Consider the following 18,161-nt stretch of genomic DNA (forward strand, 5'->3'; position numbering starts at 1 on the left):
ATGGATACAGCTGTTCCTCGCCAACCGAACCCACGCGTTTTCAAGAATAGCAACATTTGTTGCTTGACGTGCGCCGGCATCACAAATTCCGGACTAGTTAGCTCGAACAACGCCTTGCAGACTCCTTGCGGTATGTTTCGGCACCCATAGGCGAATACATGCAGATAACAAAATGTAGACCCACATCTAATCCAGGAGCTTGATCAGAAGCGACTATATTCAATCGCGAACCCATGCAGGAGCCAGATGAGAAACATCTCATAGAATCTCTGGCTCCAACGCTCAGACCTCAATGGCATGGACATTCGCATTCCGAGATCTACCCTCAACAGATGATAACGCTCCAAGCCAAAGGAGAGGCACGTCCTCTAGGACTTTGGCGAGGGCGCCTAGCTGTGGCACATTACAAACAAGACCATATCGCTTCCCCTCTCTTCTGCCCGAACGAAAATACCTCGGAGTCAGCTAGCATTACCAGGCCTTCTAGAGAAAGGCGCGGTGTCCCAGAGTCCAGACGATATTTCAGCCACGAGAGGCGGTCACCAGCCGTAGAAACCTCGAGCTGAGGGAGCGCGAAGAACATCACGCCTCACCATTGAATTTGCGTCCCTTCACTGCAAACCTGCAACCCTTCATAGTCTATCAACTGGCCTTCAACATGAACCCATACGAAGTCAACCCGGTAAAAAATACCAACCAATGACCGATACTCCGACCTTCCACTTTATGGTCGATACTTACCTGCTTCAGATGACTTCCAGCCTGACCCCAAGCACACCAAGTCGGCCTCGGAAGATTCGCTGAAGTACTGGACCTCTGTACTTGACCTTTGCAATACTTCTAATAGAATATATGAGGGCTTGGAGGGCCCCCGCGATGTATTCGCCCTTGGTAGCGTCATCATCAAGTCAAGCCATCTTCACGCTCGGCTTCAAGGCAGACGCGCATCTAGAGCGGGCAAAATGGCAGAGATAATGCATCAAAGTTGAATTTACACTAAGTCGATAGGAATCCATAATTCTAGACCCATCCGGCATGAAGATATCAAATATGCTAGGTAAGAGAAGCTGGACCTACACCTATGTAGTGCCAGAAGGGTTGTGGTGCAAATGTCCCGACAGTACATAGGTGGAGATCCAGCTTTTCTTGCCTAGCCTATTATATCTGGTGAACACCACGAAACCCGGTCTTCATTCAAGCAGTAATGCATTGATGCACCCAGCCTCTTCGATCCAGTAAACTTCTCACGAAGTATGCAAACTGTAAGCCACAATGCAACACTGCCTGAATGATAATCGGGAATTCGATCTAGAGATGGTGGTCGACAAGTCATATCCGCCTCCTATAATCATTGAGCTTTCTTCTCGCCCGGTCTTCACACCGTGCGCTCATCCACCATAACCATACCGTTCAGGAGCTGATCAGGGGTTAGGATACTATCATGAAAGCATTCAAGTATTTTCTGAGCTTGGAATCCGGCCGCGATATCAATCTTTCAAAATATTCGCCCATCTCGAATGTCAGGTTTCGGTCCAGAAGTCTGGGTGGGGAGTGGGTCAAATTGTTGTAGCTGTGCGAACCGCTGACGGTTAAATTCTTGATCGCGGCGGAGTTGGTCTGGTAGGAAGACATGATATCCGCAAACTCCCAATCGACTTCTGGCCATCTTGACGTTGCTTCTACGCCACCCCAAGCGGTGATATTGGTGGCGCACATGTTGTTCAGAGCACATTGAACCTCAACGCCCTGAAAAGGAACCCTATCGTGTTCGGGTGGCACTAAAGAAGAATGTTTAGAGATCGCCCTGTTGTTGAGGTATCACTTGCATGCTCACTGATTTCAGTAGGATTTCTAGTGTATTCGAGGCTCTCTCATTCCCTGAGCGAGGTATGACCACGCCAATACCCAAGCGATAGCACGGGGTCGATCGTCGAATGCATAGTCAGTGCTGACGGCGTGGTAGCCGGGAGATTTTCCAGCATCAGGTCACTGTGTGTTTCTGCTTTACGTATCCATGGTGTCGCTCTCGTAATCGGCTAGTGTGTCGTTGGTAATGAGTGATACGCCGTCTTCATCCTGGTCGTTGCCCTTTATCACAGGCACTTGTGATAAATATTTAGGATGAAGGTCGCTCGAATAGTGAGCCCTTGGGGGGAGAAAATCTTCCTGCAACTTCAATGGGAAACTTGCTATTAAACAAATCCAGTGCTCGCATCCTGCGGGTCTTTGGTTCAAATTTTATTGCCTGGTAACACCAAAGAAAAGTAAACAGAGTCCGCTTCGGTCTCGGTCTCGGTCTCGGTCTCGCTTTGCACATTCACGATGTGCTAAAGCATAACAGTTTTATGGATTTCAAACTCTAGTGCCACGGATTCGCAGAATTTACTGTGGTGACTTTGAAAGTTTGGTCAGTTCCACAATTCATCGACCCTAGTAGGCGAGCCATGATGGGACACGGCTTCTAGGCGGATTTAACCTGGGAAATGATTGAGACGCGTCACCACCATCGAGGTATGGATTGCGTTCAGCTTATCATCAGGTTTGTGCAGCAGGGTGAAGTAGATCGACTTGATTAAAATTGAGCGATTGCGAAACCAGTTAGGTTGTGGATTCGCCGATTTACAGTCTATTTGACCCCTTATTCTGCAACAGCAAACTTCTCCCTCAATGTCGCACCATACCGCATAAATAGCAATGGAGCTGGCATCAAAATTATGCCGATAATACCAAAGACAGAGAAGCCTAGTCCATAGCCGAGACTTTCAAACATCCTCGGGACGAACAATGGCACGATTCCGCCCACCAAGCTCCGCAAAAAAGCACCTGCAGCCAAAGCAGAGGCCGCCTTACTCTCAAAGGCATCAATGTAGTAGTTTTGGAAAGAGTTGAAGATAGAAATCTGACTCGCACCAAAGAACAAGGTTGCAGCCAGGGGTATTGTCCAGTAAAGCTCTTTCTCAATCGCCCACCCAAACCAGAACAAGCTAACTGGGAGGCACACGGCTCCTATGTTCGATAGCGGTAAACGATACTCTGGCTTACCTTCAACGCTATTATATCTATACTGCATCTTTTTATATATCGGATCCATCAAAGGGACAACTATGAAGGCGGTAGCGAGAAAACCTACAGCCGGGCCAAGGTAGGCCAATCCAACTTGGATGGTATCGAAGTTGTATGGCTCTTCTGACCATATAGTAGTATAGTTGCTGTAAAGGCTATACACGGAGCTAAAGACAAGTGCTTGGTACACTGAAATGATCATGACGATCGGCTGGTAAAAGAGAATCTTGGTAGCGGTCGTCGAATTCTGGGCGACCTTTTGGAAGAGTGACTGATCAGACATCCCCTCCAGCTTGAACTTCTTGCTTGGATTCTGTTTCTCGAGTCGTGCCTTGCGTTGTTGCAAAACAACATTGGATTGCGTCTCAAATAGTGCAAGAAAACAAACGATGAATAAGGATGCGCTAAGGATGAAAAGTACCCAGAATATCCATTGCCACTCCAGTGCCATGAGGATAAGACTGGCAAAGAAAGGGCCCAAGGTGGGTGCTAGCAAGGGCGCAAGGAAGTAGAAGCCGGAAACGGTAGCTCTCTCGGAGGCTTTGAATAGGTCTGAGATGGTACCACCGCCGTTGGCGACTCCTACGCTCGAGAACAAGCCCGATAACAAACGGAAAGCAAGCCAAGTCTCGATGTTTGGTGCCAATGCCAAAGGTATCTGGCTCAAGCAAAACAGAGATATGTTGATCAAGTAGACCTTTCTCCTTCCAAAAGTCTCACTCATGGGCGCGAAGAAGAGAGGTCCGATGCCCAACATGGAGACAAAAACGGCTTGTCCGCCAAGGACCAGTTGCTTATCGACTTGGTACGTTTCAGCAATGTCATCGATGGCGGGTGCGAACATTGAGCTGGCCATCGGAAGGATAAGGCCGATGAAGAACACCAAAAGAACCTGGATGTACTTCCAGTGTAGAGGCCATTCCCTGGGATCGTCGTGGTCATGGTCGGCGAAGCGAATCACCTCTGCATCGCTATTGTCATCCTGGAGCAACCTGGTATGTTCATTGGAGTGAGGCATGATGGCAGCCTATACATCTTTGGAATTCTCGAAAGTTGTTCAGAAGGAAACTGGACGATAATATAACAGCATAATGCAACGGCCAGCAGGCTGCAACCCGCGAGTTGGTGACGACATAGACTACTGGGCGGCTAGCGCTTAGCCATAGCACTGAGCTGGCTGATATACCTCAAAAGTGACAATCGCCATCGTAATTCCTTAGACTTCATAAACATTTATTCTCTTCAACTTGCCGAACAAAAGATAAGTTTTTCGCTCTGAGCATGACAATTGTGCCCAGCTGCTCAGCCATAGTATTTGTTTCTTTGGTGGAAGCGGCATCAGCTTGGGAAATGTAAGTGTGCCACAGGTTTAGTGCTGGTCCCCCTCAAACCCAACGGACCGTGACTGAACGGGAGGGGTCTTCGAGTGATTCATCAATACGCTTGTACGATAATATTCTGCAAAGATTGATTTGAAAACGGTGGCTTTTATCAATGTTTATTCCGTTGTTCTTCAGTTAAGACGATGGGGCTAGTATCGGTTGTATGTAAACTCCATGACCGGCAGGCGAAGATAATCTAAACGTGAAGAATGTGTAAATGTGTGCACCTCAACATCGCATCTTAAAAGATATACACTTTATTCGCCGGCCCTCATGATCGCTATTAACCTTCAACAATCGCCATGCCCATCTTTCACATATCAAAATTGGTTTGGTTGCTCACTGACTGATAGTCTGGGACTACGGGCGGCCCCCAACTCAAAGTTTTCCATGAATTTGAAGTACTGACTACATCACCACTTCCACAGCTGTGTTTCTGCCTATTACTGTTGAATGTCTGAGTCGCCCAATATTTCGGCAATGCCGCTTTCTCTGTCAAAGACAGCGAATAGTGCCAAGCTCAGCAGGGGTTACTAGCTCCCAAAGCAATCTAACAGAATGAATGTCGACCATCACTGCGGTGGCAAAACCCTCTTTCCAGTGGTCACGGACGAGGCAGCCGCGTCTCACGGCTGGCTGGCTACTGCATGCCGAGATCAGAATGAATGTTGCTCAAGGTATCCTCAAGACTCTTGAAATGCGGGCATCCAACAATAAAGAGAAAGGCACATCAGTTCCTGTCACCAGGGATGGCTAAGATACTTTGTCAAATCAGACGGATGTTGGATCTCGGCCAGGAAGGCAAAGCCTGGAGTGTCGAGGGCCACGGTTAAAAGAGTTTGGCATCAACTAACAAGACAGTAGAAGGTGAGCCATGTGGTCTAATAATCGCTCGAGAAATCCGGATGCAATAAAAAGGGTTATTACGGACATAGCAGTTGATGAAGATGCTTTGACAACCGCCGGCTTCTCGAACGAGCCAGCCGGCTCAAGCTGACCCTAGAGAAATTAAGCTTAAGGTGCCGGCCAGTCGTGCCTTGGAAGTGATAGACTATTATATTAGTACGAGCCTTGCTACCGGCACTGATCGAAAGAGCCAAGCAAATTGCTGCGACATCGAGCCAATTCCGATTCTTCTATATGTGTGTGGTTTAGTGGTCCTTTCCAGCGCAAGCATCTTCACATATCCCGCAAAGTCTTCGGTTAGATATAAACAGTGAGCGTATTGCGGCTTGTGGCCAGGGTAGTCCAAGGTGATATTGCCCGCAACAGATGGTGGCACGTCCCCACTTTCAGATTCCGCAAGCAATGCAGACAATCGTGACCCCTCGGCTGAGGATCCGAGCCTAAATAGGCGAATCTTGCCTCGAATGTTGAGTGTCACGTCGTGGTTCCATTCCTCATCGAGGATTGTTTCCCAACTCTCCAGCTCGGGCTCTACATGGACCGACGAACCCTGAAATGTAACTCCACCGAGAAAGGAAGACCAGGACCAAGATGGCCCAGGCAGTCTCATGGATTCTCCTGGGGGTGAGGCCGGGATCCAGAATACCGTAGGCGGGATGCGGCCACTGATTGACTCGAACCAATGTCCAGCAATATACTTCCTCCTAGGGTTGAACGACCTCAAATAATTAGCGAGACCATAAATTGCTGGCAAACGATCTTGCTCGTTGGTGAACTGGCATTCAGAGTAGTGTTCGACAATGTGCAACCATAGGCGGTCAATCTCTGCTTCAGATACGGGCCGAGAATTGTGAGGGGTAAGAGCCTTGGCAAGCGCAGGCAGTGGGAAAAGAAAATCAGCAAAGTTAACCTTGCTAAATATGTTGCCGTCCTGGGATGAAGCTTCGGTACTACATTCCCAGTATATCTGATGCCGAGCGAAATGTATAAGCCGTTTTGAGAGCAGACGTTCTTGAAAGACCCACCCACGATGATTGAGTTCTTGATCGCGGATTTGATTACGTGGATCCGGAAGAACCACTTGAACCATGTAGAATTGACCGGCGGCCGGGTTTTTCTTATCAATATCAAAAGCGTACCCAGGTGATTGACCATTCACGTTTTGATTCAAGAATGATTCTCCATTGTGTGACATCGTTGCTGCCAAAGTGCAATACGAGTTTTGATAGATGCTGGCCATACGCTTTGCTTCTCGCTTCCAGTCGTTCAAATCATCCTGGACAATACATAACGAGTCAATCCAAAGATAGCGGATGCCGAGCTCCTTCGTAACCTGAATAGCGTCCTGGAAGGTCTCTGGTAGTCCTTCTAGTGAGATGCCTTGCTGCAGCAAATCAATGTTTGAGGTTGTTAATTGCAGGAAGGGCTTGGAACGCCATCGGTGGCTCAAAGTCACGTATTTCGCTCTCATCCCGGCTGAGATTCGTAGGCGCACCGGATTGGTGACTTCGATCACTCGGTTCGGTAAGGGCGTCTCTGAAAGGATATTACAGGAGATGTGGTTTCCGTCGCACGCGCTGATCCATTCGCGCATCTGCAGTATTGCTTGTCGCGATCCCCCAGGATGAACGACTCTTCTAGATATATGTGTAGCCAATGGTGAGCCTGTTACAAGTTAATTCGACAATTATGAGTGAAATCCTCTGAAGACTGACCGATTTAAACAGCGATATCGATGTCATTTGCTATCAACGGTCTCACACCAACAGCTGCCGCGGCATAAGATTTAGGGGGCGGCTCTAGTAGAAAAGCTTTGTTCCGCAATTGGTTCCATCGCATCGTCGCCTCTTTCAGAGACTGAGATTGAGCAATCAGACTTCCCAGAATGGGCTCGTGGGTGGTAGCCTTGATCGAGTCATCGCTGTCAAAAGTCGATGGCTGCTCGGCCATTGTCACCCATTCCAGCGTGCTCGGTAATTTTGGCCCGCTATTTGCAGCTGTATAGAAGCAGGGAAGCTAGGTCTCAGGATTAGTTTCTGCGTACGAAAACCCTCCTCTGCATGACTGGCGCGGTGCCACCCAACACTTTCACGCTTCTTGGTTCTGTAATGTAGGGCGGCGGCCCAAGAGAAGAAAGTGCCTAGATCACACGATTTCGCCTTGCTGTCCAAAATAGGAGAATTAACGCAAACGTGACCAACAGCGATGCTCCCAATGACCTCTTCAGTGGCGCGAGACCTGAGAAACTCGAGGTCGATGGTTGCACATAGTTTGCACAGCCGTAGTGACTTTGCATGTCTGAACAATTGGTCAACTGTCGTCGCACTGCCGTCAGCCTGTCCCAACCTGATCCAAGGAAATGGTTCATCACTGTCTGCTCTCCCACCGTCTAACTCAGGCTCCTCGAGATTAGCTGGATCTAGGTCTGCTCTGGGATGATTATTCATCGAAGAGTTACCATGTTGACAATGAGACCCATCAGCGGAGGCGGGGTGCTCGTGCGACATGGTCAGAGGCAGAGCAGCTGGACATTCACGGCTTGCAAAGTCGTACTCAACCGCCTAGAGTCCAATATCTAATCTGTTTTCGCAATGGATATTGACGAAAATTCTAACAGCGATAAAATTGAAAGGAGGGAGCCTCGCAAGCATGATCTGGAGTGGTTTTAAGTGCGCCAAAGCTCTACCCAATTGCTGGTTGACATGCATGTGTGTGCATCATTTGCATGTCGAGAACAGGCATATGGGCGGTCTTTTTCAGTATGAATATGGTCAAATCAAGCAAGTTTTCGAAAAGATGAGCTTTTGCGTAGAAGATCTGGCTCTCTGCCGTAGCATGAAATGGAAGGCCATGAGGGTGAGGCAAAGTCGGGATTGGTATAGCCAGATCTGCAGTCATGTTTCAACAAGGACGAAATAGGGATGTGAAACAAAACGACACGAGGTCCTGCCATAGCATAAGAGTCATTCCAGATGTTTGCAGTAACTCCTTAACCTTGGTGGTATCCGAATGTGGCAGAGCAGAAAGGCCCCCCGCACCTTGATCAGCCCAGCGTCGATTGCAATGCATTGGTAAGTTACCTACAGTGCCAGAGTGCCTAGTACCTACAGTATGCATGCGAGGTCAGTCTAACCTAGTCTAAGCCCGAGCGGAAGTGGATTGGGATGGTGGTGGCCCGCTAATAGGAAGCAGCACAGCTAGGTGGGCGACGAATCAGGAAAAAGCTTTCGCCGTTCCCACACTGCCCCTCATGCTTGCAGAAGAACCTTCAGAAAGCTCTAGAATTTTGCAGTGACTGCTCCTGCTCCTGCTTTTCCTTGACTCTACCTCACTGCGGCCTTCGTGCCCTTTGCCGATCCGGCTTCCGCTCTCGCCTTTGCCTCTCTCTGTCTTCCTATTTACACCTCAAACCACTCCAACAGACCAGACTGTCTGCCTATGTACGGATAGAAACACTCAACACTGCGACACGACATCCCACCAACTGGTAAGTCACACACACAATCCACCACTTCCAAGAGTTCCGATTCTTGACCTTGCACGTCCATATGATGAGATACCCAGCTGGCACCAGTCATAGGGTTACTTGTACTCCCTCCTTTGATGACCAAAATGCTGTGGTCTAAAGACCTTTCTCTGATAACTATCCTATTTCCACATTACGCTTGCAATTCCTCCGCCGCTTCGATTGGCTTGATCTGTCCCATCTCTTGCTGACGATACCTGCGTAATCACAGATTTCCTAGTATACGATCGAGAGTATTACTCCTCAACATGGTCCTACACAACCCCAACAACTGGCACTGGGTCAGCAAGAATGCAGGCGAGTGGGCTCAGGCCTGGTTCGCCGAGAACTTGGTCAAGGTCTCGGCCGAAGAGGGCGGTGTCAGCGCAAAGATCAGCAAAGTCGTCAGCATGGATGGTGATGTCGATGTGAGCCAGCGCAAGGGCAAAGTCATTACAATCTTCGACGTCAAGCTCGTCCTCGAATATTCAGGTGCTGCCCCCGACGTCGAAGATGTCTCCGGCACCATCACGGTCCCCGAGGTTGCCCATGACACCGAGGAAGCCGAGTTCGTGGTATGTATCTGTCTATCCGCCTGAAACAAGAGCAACAGCGCAATTTGTCTAACCTGTACCCAGTTCGACATCGACATCCACTCCGACAGCAAGGAGAAGCAGCCTGTGAAGGACTTGGTTCGCTCCAAGCTCGTTCCCCAGCTGCGCAAGGAGTTCCTCAAGCTCACTCCTGCCCTGATTGCCGAGCACGGCAAGGACATTCAGCACGCTGCCGGCTCTAACCCATCCAGCGGCTTTTCCACCCCCAAGTTGCACCAGCCCGGCGGTGCCTCTGCCAAGACAGAGGCATCTGGCACACAAAACAACAAGGGTAGCGTTGTGAACACCACCACCGTGTCAGACCAAGAAGAATTCAGGACCACCGCTGAGCAGCTGTTCCTGACCTTCACTGACCCTCAACGCCTTGCTGCCTTCACTCGCGCTCCTCCGAAGAAATTCGAGGGCGCCAAGCAGGGTGGCAAGTGGGAGATCTTTGATGGTAACGTCTCTGGCGAGTACGTTGAACTTGAGGAAAACAAGAAGATCGTTCAGACTTGGAGATTGAACCAGTGGCCTGCAGGTCACTTCTCCAAGCAGGTCATTGAGTTCGACCAGAACGATTCCGACGGTGTTACTGTGATGCGCGTTACCTGGACCGGCGTCCCCGTTGGTCAGGAAGATGTGACCAAGCGTAACTGGAACGAGTACTACGTCCGAAGCATCAAGACAACCTTTGGCTTTGGCACGATTCTATGAAAGTGATGATTTAGACGAGGCGTTTGGGGAGTATAGGAACCGCGTTGGTAGACAGCTTGCCTCGCAGGTAATATTTTGGAGCTTTATCAGCATCCAGGCTGGTAATGATATACAACGGAAGACCACGATTTACGATAGAAGTCACGTCGCTTTGGAAAATAAGCGGCCAAGTACAAGAGTGTACATCAATAAATCTACCAAGATTCCATGCAAACTTCGCACCCACTACATGTTCCCCGGTGATTTGCACAAACGGATGAATGATAGTCCTAGGAGCGCAACCTTGTTGACGGTCATGAGTTGGGAGACCACTTGTCCTTGATGAGCTACATGGTTATCAAAATCAAATTATCATTGTCACTGGTTCGCATCGGCAGTTTAATATTCTAGCGCCGGCTTATCAGCCACACGTACATGGTTCCCGTTGCTGCGTTGCTGCCCGTCATCTCTCTCCCCCTTCCTGTTGGCCCAAGAACCATTGCTGATTTCGTTAGGTTCGCCATATATGCAGAGAGCCTTAATCATCATGAGTTAACATTCAGATTCACATTCAGATTCACTTAATCATCAGCGAAGAAAGCGCGCAGCAGCAGCATATGCAGGTTCAACCGTCCATTGTGATGCTGGGGGAAGGGGATTGGAGCGGTTTAAGTATAGCTAAGTCGTTGGCGTCAGGTTCCGATGTGAACGGTTGCGATGCACACGTGAGGAGCTAGTCCGGCTGGACACAGAATGCTTGGCTGCAGCAATTGTGGCGCAGAATCAAGACCTGCTGCAACTCTAAGAGCATAGCTTCATATGACTGGACATTTCGTTGCGGCTGTCCATGTATAACGCGTCAACGGGAACGTCTTGATACAAGAGAAATTGGACAAGATCCACACGCCCCGGTACACCAAGTTTGTGGAAACAAGATGCCTGGGTAATTGAAGCACCATCCAGGACAGAACCGCCATGGTCAACTAACCTAGGAGATTTGACGTGTCTAGCCGCGCGGCCAGTGGCCCGTCGCATCATGGTAATTCTCCGATAAGCTGGAGGCATCCAGGTCCGCACTCAGGGACAAATACCAGTGGACAAGCTCTTGATCTTCCATCAGCGAACTATCAGCTCGATTCGTCTCATGTGCTGGCCACAGCAGCCGAACGTGTTGATGGAACTACTTGCTCTAGACTACATCAAAACTTGATGAAGCTTCTGCCGGTGAGGCTAAATACACTCTCGAGATGCTTTGTCGTTATTGACGCAGTGGGCGGGTGTGACCACCACCGACGACAAGTTCTCTTTGAGGTGCTAAAAGCCACATTCAAACCCGTGATACCATGGTAAAGCTCATGATTGTGGGAAAATGAACAGCCAATGATTTCACCTCCTAACTTTCAGATTTGATACATATATACATGGAGAGTACCCCAGTCGCGTACGACATCGACACCTGAGCGAAGCAATATCTTCATGAGCACTACCAGCAAGGCCAACTCAGATTAAACCATGAGAGTCTGCTGGACAAAATATCAAAAGGGCCGACCCAAGGCTTGTAAATATCCACTTTGTACACTTTCGTTTGTACATAAAGTGCCATCATGACGACCACTGATGTTCAGTGAAGTTCGTCTTCTATAGTGGATCAACGTTCACTTTTGACGACTCAGGGGGCTGAGATGTTTTGTCTCTTACATGGTTTCCGGAGTCCTTAGATCTTTTGTCTATTTTAAGATGACTAAGTCCAGTGTCGTTATATTGTAATGTACTGATAAAGCAGCCAGTTTCCTCTGACGAAATCTGCTCTCAAGTATGCGAAGACGACATAATCAATTCCCTAAGAAATACTTCAGTAGGTTCAATTGGAGTATTTAGAAATTATCTCCGGTGGATTTGGCTCAAAAAGTACAAGAAGATTGCTTGAATGGTGTTCCAGTGGGTAACGGCTACCGCCCGACATCTAACACTCGACACCAACAAGCATTTTCAAAATGGTTGGAGGCCAAGCCCTGATTTTCGAGCGATGAGTCACTCTGATTAGAAAAAGAATAGCTCAAATGGGATGCCAACTTGGTTGAAGTAGATAAGACGACGCGTGAAGTCCAACTGATACATCACTGTCACGGGCTTCCTACTTGACACATCTGCTGCTTCACTATTAGGATCAGCGGCTGCTCAATTTCACTGCGAAGTTAAAAGATTGAGTAGCATATCATGAAAATTGAAAAGCTAAAGAACGAAAAGCCATTGTCGCGAGATACGGATACGTGGTCGCGTAGCTTTCCACCTTTATTTATGGCTCTGTACTTTAGCCTTAGGCATCACACCGTTAATAAGACAGTCATAATATGCTCAGTGGCTATGGCGAGGCAGTGTAATAAGAAGTGTGGGGGTCGACACGATATAAATTCAAAGATTACCGCACTAGATTTTGCAAACAAGTTGTTAATGTAATGCTACATTTGTGATAAAACACCATGGGAATATTATCTTCTTATAGAATTCTCGTGCCGGGGCTTGTACCTTCTGTTTTCGATGCATTTATGTGATGAGATCGACTTCGAAACAGTGGGGGTGGTTCGCCATTACCGCTCACCGCAGGGCCGCAAAGGTCCCGTGTATCTTAACACGCTACAGGAGTTATACTCCCAGGCCCCAACGTGCAACTTCTGTCCTCAACTAGCAGAACTGATCGAATATCGCCTTCGCAATGAGGTATCAAACCACAAAGACATAAATGACACCACTATTTGCTTCAAAATTGAATTTTACGTGACGGACAATTGCGATTTTGTCATCCGAAAACCCTTCGAAAGATCAGTGCTTGAAGTCAGTACCGCCGCTGGCTTGCGTATCATCCTGCAGCGGACTGCAGCTGGACGCAGGGTTTCAACTCACCCTGATAATGGACGCCAGCCATGGGATCGATCTAGTTTGTGGCTACCTTCCAGTCATGATCAAAGGGAGGAGCCCGACAAGGAGCTGACCATATCCAAGGCAGACAGCTTGGAGTCAACAGCACAGCGAAGACAGGCAATAGAAAAAACAGCTAGCCTCGACAAGCGTCTCGGCCGACAGAGAGAGTTACTGATCGATTTCGAGTTAATAAACTCGTGGTGCTGCATGTGCCTGGAAAACCACGCCTTATGTAAGTTGCCGCGGACATTCAGCAGGGTGCCGTGCCTTCGACTTGTCGACATTAATGCCATGTGCATTAAGGAGTTCGGCGAAGGACCACGGCCAAGTTTTGCCGCACTCAGTTACGTCTGGGGAACAGCGACCTTTTTGAAACTGGTCAAAGAGAACCTTCGTCATTTGAAAACACCCGGAAGCCTCGAGAAGTCATCACCGCCGACCACCATCGCCGACGCTATGACTGTCTGCGCTAGGCTGAAATTCGCGTACCTCTGGGTTGATAGCCTCTGTATCATCCAAGATGACGACCGTGATATGTTGGATATGGTCGAAAAGATGAACGCTATCTACACGGAGGCTGATCTAACAATATTTGCCGCGTCTGGAACAGACGCACACAGCGGTCTTCCTGGCGTTCGTCAGGGCACGCGGGACGGACCGGAACAGCGGCTGCTGATAGTTCTGGGCACACCTCTTATTGACTCGGTGGATGAGAGACAGTTTGACAATTATATCAAAGGTCCAAGTTGTGAAGGACGACATACCCAAAGAAATTCGCCTGTCGCGGCCACTACAACACCGAGCGCTGGTATTTTACACAGAGACTACAATAGTGAGATATGATCCCACAGCTCCCGTCGAAACCAAGGACTGGGATGACGGGTCTCTCATTAGGAGGTGGACTTTCCCGCTATTGATCATGATTGGACAAGAATTTTATCAAGTGAAGATGGAAAATAAGAGAACTGGTGGGCAGGGTAAACTAAAGGAAATCGAGTTGATAGTGCCATATACTTGGCCCCGTTGCAAAGCCAATTCTTGTGAAGATTTGGTGTACTGTTGGCCAGTGTTCATGGATGAAAGGACAAGAGTTCGGGCTTCTTATAAGGCTACAGTCATGACTTTAGAGCTTTGGAATGAGTTGCCAAGACGGAAATGGGAGCTTGTTTGAATGATTTAAACTATGATTACAAGTTATAATTATTGAACTATGAATCTGAGACTGCCTAATAAATCCATTGTAATACGTGCTGGTAATTATGTGGGCTGATCAAGAGTGAGTGCGGCAGCATGTGTGTTGAATTACTTGATAAACTGCTTGATTGAGTGCCAAAATTTATAAAATAAAATAAAAAATAAAAATACGATGCTTCACGACTTATATGGTCGCGATCGAAACCATTCTTGGTCAGAATTAGCCATATCTCATCGAAAAGCCATTGTCCCAACGCCATAACTGGGGAACCTCATCACAAAACTTCATTATATTTTTAGTTGAACGTAACTTCACTTGTCAAGTTACTAATCTGTACATAAAGCTTCTTTTATACATGTCGGAACATGTGCTAAGCATCGTGGATGCACCTTATTGAATGACGGAATAAGTGCTAAACGTCGTGGATGAAGCTTTTCACACGACGGAATTGTGGCTGCTCGATGAGTTTTGTGCATGGATTTTAATGCCCTGCTTCGACGACTTATTCAAATTCTAGGCAAAGCTTTCCCACAATAATCCCACATTGTTGGATTTCATTGTGAACTGTTTCAACCTTCCACCAAGTAGTGCAACCATCACTACAATCGCGACAGCCTACAGCCAGCAACAGAGCAGTTGTGATATCTGTCATAACCGGTCGAATTAGCTCTCAGCTGTTCGTATGTATACAGAGCACCGAGAGTACCGGGGAAGTCGATCACTGACAGCTTCGTAGAACCTCCGTGTATGGACAAGATGGAGAATGTCGCACCAACCTACGATCTGGTGAACAAGGACATCCTAGAGCTTTGTCACATGGAAGGTATCGAACCGCCCACTGACCAGGACTACGTTGCCGAGACACCTGAGGATGAGACTTTGACTTCGTCGGAACTCAAAGTCATGTTCAGTGTCATTGACCAGCGCAACGCCCTCAGGCCTCAAGGTAAGTGAGATTATGGCTCTTATATCTGCTTGATTTGCCAAGATACTGCCAGCCAGCGGCAGATAGAAATCGCCAGCCTGACATCTCAGCAGTCAATCCCACCATTCCGCCTGTTCGACCGCGCAAACCCCTTCCTAGCCTGCCTACAGTATCTGGAGTCATTGGTCAAGCCCAGGTATACTCTCAAACTACGGTTTTTGTTGCCTCGCCCGCTTTTGCTTCGTCTCTTGCCACGACTGCCGCCACCGCCTCAGGTGGCAGAGCTGCTGCAACGCTCATCTACAGCTGCAACGAGTGCTCGAAGACTTTCAGTAACGTGATGAAGTTCAAACAGCACCTGTTAGAGGTTCATGTGGGCACCAAGTGCCACTGGGCAGGATGCAGGTTTGAAGCAGTTGACGAGCGCGATCTCGATCGTCATCTGATTAAGCATAACAAACCAAGCATCAAGCATGTTGTCGATGATGCAGAGAAGGTTCAATGTTTGTGGCCTGGCTGTGGTCAGCTGTATACAACGACAGGTAGCCTCAATCGCCACACTCGTCGACATCAGGTGAAGGCCTGCGTAAAAGCCGAGCTGGAGGAAGATGGCGAGTGAGGCGAACCCGAGAAATCCATTAAGAACGAAGACTTAGGTCCAGAGAATTAGGGCGATACGAGAGAGATCAGAGAGTGTCCTGGTTAGTCAGGGGATATGTGGTAGCCGTCTACCACCTTGGAACTTGATTGTGGCCTCTACCGGGATGATGTTGGCGTTCTTCAATGCTCTACGCATTATGAAATCCGCTTTAATAACTTCATGTGCTGCCACCATATCAGTTCCATTGGACTGAATATTATAGTATCTCTCTGGACATCGTCTCTAGGATAATAAAACTGTTCGGATTTCCTCCCTCAGGAGGCCGCTCATGCCGAGACCTGATACATTTTCTCAAAACTCATGCGGCTAGCTAGATAAGAGAGTTAACTCTTGCCCGTTGCCTTAATCCACGATCGTCATATTTCCGGTTGTGCCTTGCCGTTCAACGATATAAAAGAACTACTTCAAGGGTTCTTGCATCACCATATGCCGAAGTACCATCCCCGGCAGCTGGACTATACATCTCCTATCGTTGATCCATTTATGGAGAATCAAAGCGAATTAATTTAATATAATAGTAACCCATTTCTATCAGTGTTCCATTCCACTATTTCAACCACACGACATATGTCCGTGCTCATGTGAGACTGCGTGTCATTGTTTTCTTGCACGATTGCATAATCCACCTTTCTAGCCATAAAATTTCAATGTCCTGGGCTAAATCGACGCTCTTTCATCTGGATTATGTTGGTATATACGATGAGTGGGTATCCGAAGTGCCCAAAGAGCTCCGCGACTTTGTTCGACTGAAAGATTCTTGTCTTCGGGATCCCATAGCGTAATAGTATTCTATATAGTCGATTTCTGTCCACGAAGGGCATCTTATGAAAGGCTTCAAGTCGATTCATTTCATAGGCTGGAACTCATTATTTGGGCTGTAGCTTGACTGGATGCATAAAGTCTTACATCTGCAGATTCAGCAGCCAGCATACTCAGCCTTTCCTATTTATCTTTATACTTTGCTCGGAAAACTATACTCCCCTCAGAACAAGCCGCTGAGGCCGAGAACACTCAGGTAATGGATTATACATGATCGGCTTAACTTTCAATATGGATGGCTGACTATATATACTGTGAAACATGTGGCATGGCCTTCTTAGTCCGGTAAAAGCCGGACATGAGCGAATGCCGACAACGACAAAGAACATCTATCGCGACTTCGTTTCCAATAATGGGAGCTATAGTCAAGCGTCGTGATCAAATTCCGAGCAAAGCTTGCCTGCGAGAAGCCTACCGTACAGGCCCGAGTCAAGGTGGTCAAAAGAGTCAGCATGATGCATGTTTATACATACGATTACGTATGTAGCATTAAGCCTGGGCAAGCTTCCCCGAAATCTTTTATTTTATATATGTCGGTCCTCTGATGAACCAGTCACTTCATCCTTGCCTCTAGTTTATTTGCTCCAATTCTAGGACAAAAGGCACACAATCGGTACAAACACGGTGACCTGTGCACCATGGTGCTGCCGAGGGAGGTGAGCGGCCTAGCCTCTTATGGCCTGGTGGATTATCTTCCGGCAACCGGAAGACAAGGATTCTTGACCTTGCACATGTCGCATCGACGCAATCTGGAAATATTGTAACTAAAACCCACCATCTCCTCAATAGCCTGCATTTATTGGGCCATCTTCCGATAACTCACATCCTGTCTGACAGGCGAGTTCGGAGTCTTGCCTTTGGCTTCTGGCTGCCAGTCTAGTCTAGGCTGAGTGGCAGCAGCAAACTGCGTTGACTTGTTCACACAATAGCTTGACTTCGGCTCTGTGGCAAACTGTCCCCAGCAGCGTGCCACATTGTTTATGAAGTCGAACCAAGAATTCCGGGCACTAACTAGCCACCCACAGGTCAGCCACGGGGTCGAATCATAGCTTCAGAGACTACTAGGTTTGATGCAGCACGACAGATCCGGTGAGACGGCCACGAGGATCCGGACGGAGGTCGTGCGCCTTTTGTGCGTTATCCAACGCCCAGTCGCCGTTCCGGGGCCGTCTCTTGGCCCAGATAAATCCGGAGACTAGATTGTTTGTTGCCCAGGCTAAAGACGTTCCTGCGTCGATGATTCGATGAGCAGCATTTGCGTTACACCGTCTATACCATGCTGTATCCATAATATTTGCCGGTATTATGGAATAAGCTTGTGCGCTAAGCCCAGCGGACGATCACCTTCGAGTGGCAACTCCACCAAGCTATGCGCGCTTTGTGCGTGAAATCGCCAAGACAGAGTTGGCGTATTCCAATGATGACAGGTCCATCAATGGCACTTTCAAGCACAATAGCCTCTCTCAGATATCAAATGAGGCAAAAGTGCGTGAAAGT

General features: G+C 48.2%; 6 protein-coding genes across 6 annotated transcripts; 3 read left to right on the forward strand and 3 right to left on the reverse strand.

Annotated features, from left to right (window-relative positions):
* Positions 1-2,638: 2,638 nt before the first annotated feature.
* On the reverse strand, positions 2,639-4,081 carry BKA67DRAFT_523544 (major facilitator superfamily domain-containing protein; the record flags this gene model as incomplete). Its single annotated transcript, XM_046098484.1, has 1 exon — positions 2,639-4,081. The coding sequence occupies one exon, from the start codon at positions 4,079-4,081 to the stop codon at positions 2,639-2,641; it is 1,443 nt and encodes a 480-aa protein (XP_045954362.1).
* A 1,310-nt stretch (positions 4,082-5,391) lies between these two features.
* On the reverse strand, positions 5,392-7,149 carry BKA67DRAFT_399799 (heterokaryon incompatibility protein-domain-containing protein). Its single transcript, XM_046096673.1, has 2 exons — positions 7,067-7,149; positions 5,392-7,016 (listed from the first exon to the last, which is right to left on the reverse strand). Exon 2 carries the CDS (start codon positions 6,943-6,945, stop codon positions 5,500-5,502), a length of 1,446 nt encoding a protein of 481 aa, XP_045954363.1. The 5' UTR covers positions 6,946-7,016; positions 7,067-7,149; the 3' UTR covers positions 5,392-5,499.
* BKA67DRAFT_662605 (uncharacterized protein) lies at positions 7,071-7,858 on the reverse strand (the record flags this gene model as incomplete). Its single annotated transcript, XM_046108035.1, has 2 exons — positions 7,071-7,348; positions 7,396-7,858. 2 exons carry the CDS (start codon positions 7,856-7,858, stop codon positions 7,071-7,073), a joined length of 741 nt encoding a protein of 246 aa, XP_045954364.1.
* Positions 7,859-9,125: 1,267 nt separating this feature from the next.
* On the forward strand, positions 9,126-10,166 carry BKA67DRAFT_539690 (Hsp90 co-chaperone AHA1; the record flags this gene model as incomplete). Its single annotated transcript, XM_046100680.1, has 2 exons — positions 9,126-9,431; positions 9,495-10,166. The coding sequence occupies 2 exons, from the start codon at positions 9,126-9,128 to the stop codon at positions 10,164-10,166; spliced, it is 978 nt and encodes a 325-aa protein (XP_045954365.1).
* A 2,431-nt stretch (positions 10,167-12,597) lies between these two features.
* On the forward strand, positions 12,598-14,226 carry BKA67DRAFT_578770 (heterokaryon incompatibility protein-domain-containing protein). The gene is made up of 2 exons (XM_046103719.1): positions 12,598-13,080; positions 13,146-14,226. Exons 1-2 carry the CDS (start codon positions 13,054-13,056, stop codon positions 13,905-13,907), a joined length of 789 nt encoding a protein of 262 aa, XP_045954366.1. The 5' UTR covers positions 12,598-13,053; the 3' UTR covers positions 13,908-14,226.
* A 789-nt stretch (positions 14,227-15,015) lies between these two features.
* BKA67DRAFT_539692 (uncharacterized protein) lies at positions 15,016-15,803 on the forward strand (the record flags this gene model as incomplete). The annotated part of the gene is made up of 2 exons (XM_046100681.1): positions 15,016-15,205; positions 15,298-15,803. 2 exons carry the CDS (start codon positions 15,016-15,018, stop codon positions 15,801-15,803), a joined length of 696 nt encoding a protein of 231 aa, XP_045954367.1.
* Between the last annotated feature and the right edge of the window lie 2,358 nt (positions 15,804-18,161).

Source organism: Truncatella angustata (genome assembly GCF_020726525.1).
Source record: "Truncatella angustata strain MPI-SDFR-AT-0073 chromosome Unknown BKA67scaffold_8, whole genome shotgun sequence".
Classification (NCBI taxonomy): domain Eukaryota; kingdom Fungi; phylum Ascomycota; class Sordariomycetes; order Amphisphaeriales; family Sporocadaceae; genus Truncatella; species Truncatella angustata.

Bases quoted from the DNA above. Each gene is read 5' to 3' on its own strand.
- BKA67DRAFT_578770 (XM_046103719.1), top strand. From the start codon at position 13,054: ATGGACGCCAGCCATGGGATCGATCTA. The intron at 13,081-13,145 runs GTTTGTGGCTAC...ACCATATCCAAG, and splicing joins CCAGCCATGGGATCGATCTA to GCAGACAGCTTGGAGTCAAC.
- BKA67DRAFT_399799 (XM_046096673.1), bottom strand. From the start codon at position 6,945: ATGCGCGAATGGATCAGCGCGTGCGACGGAAACCACATCTCCTGTAAT.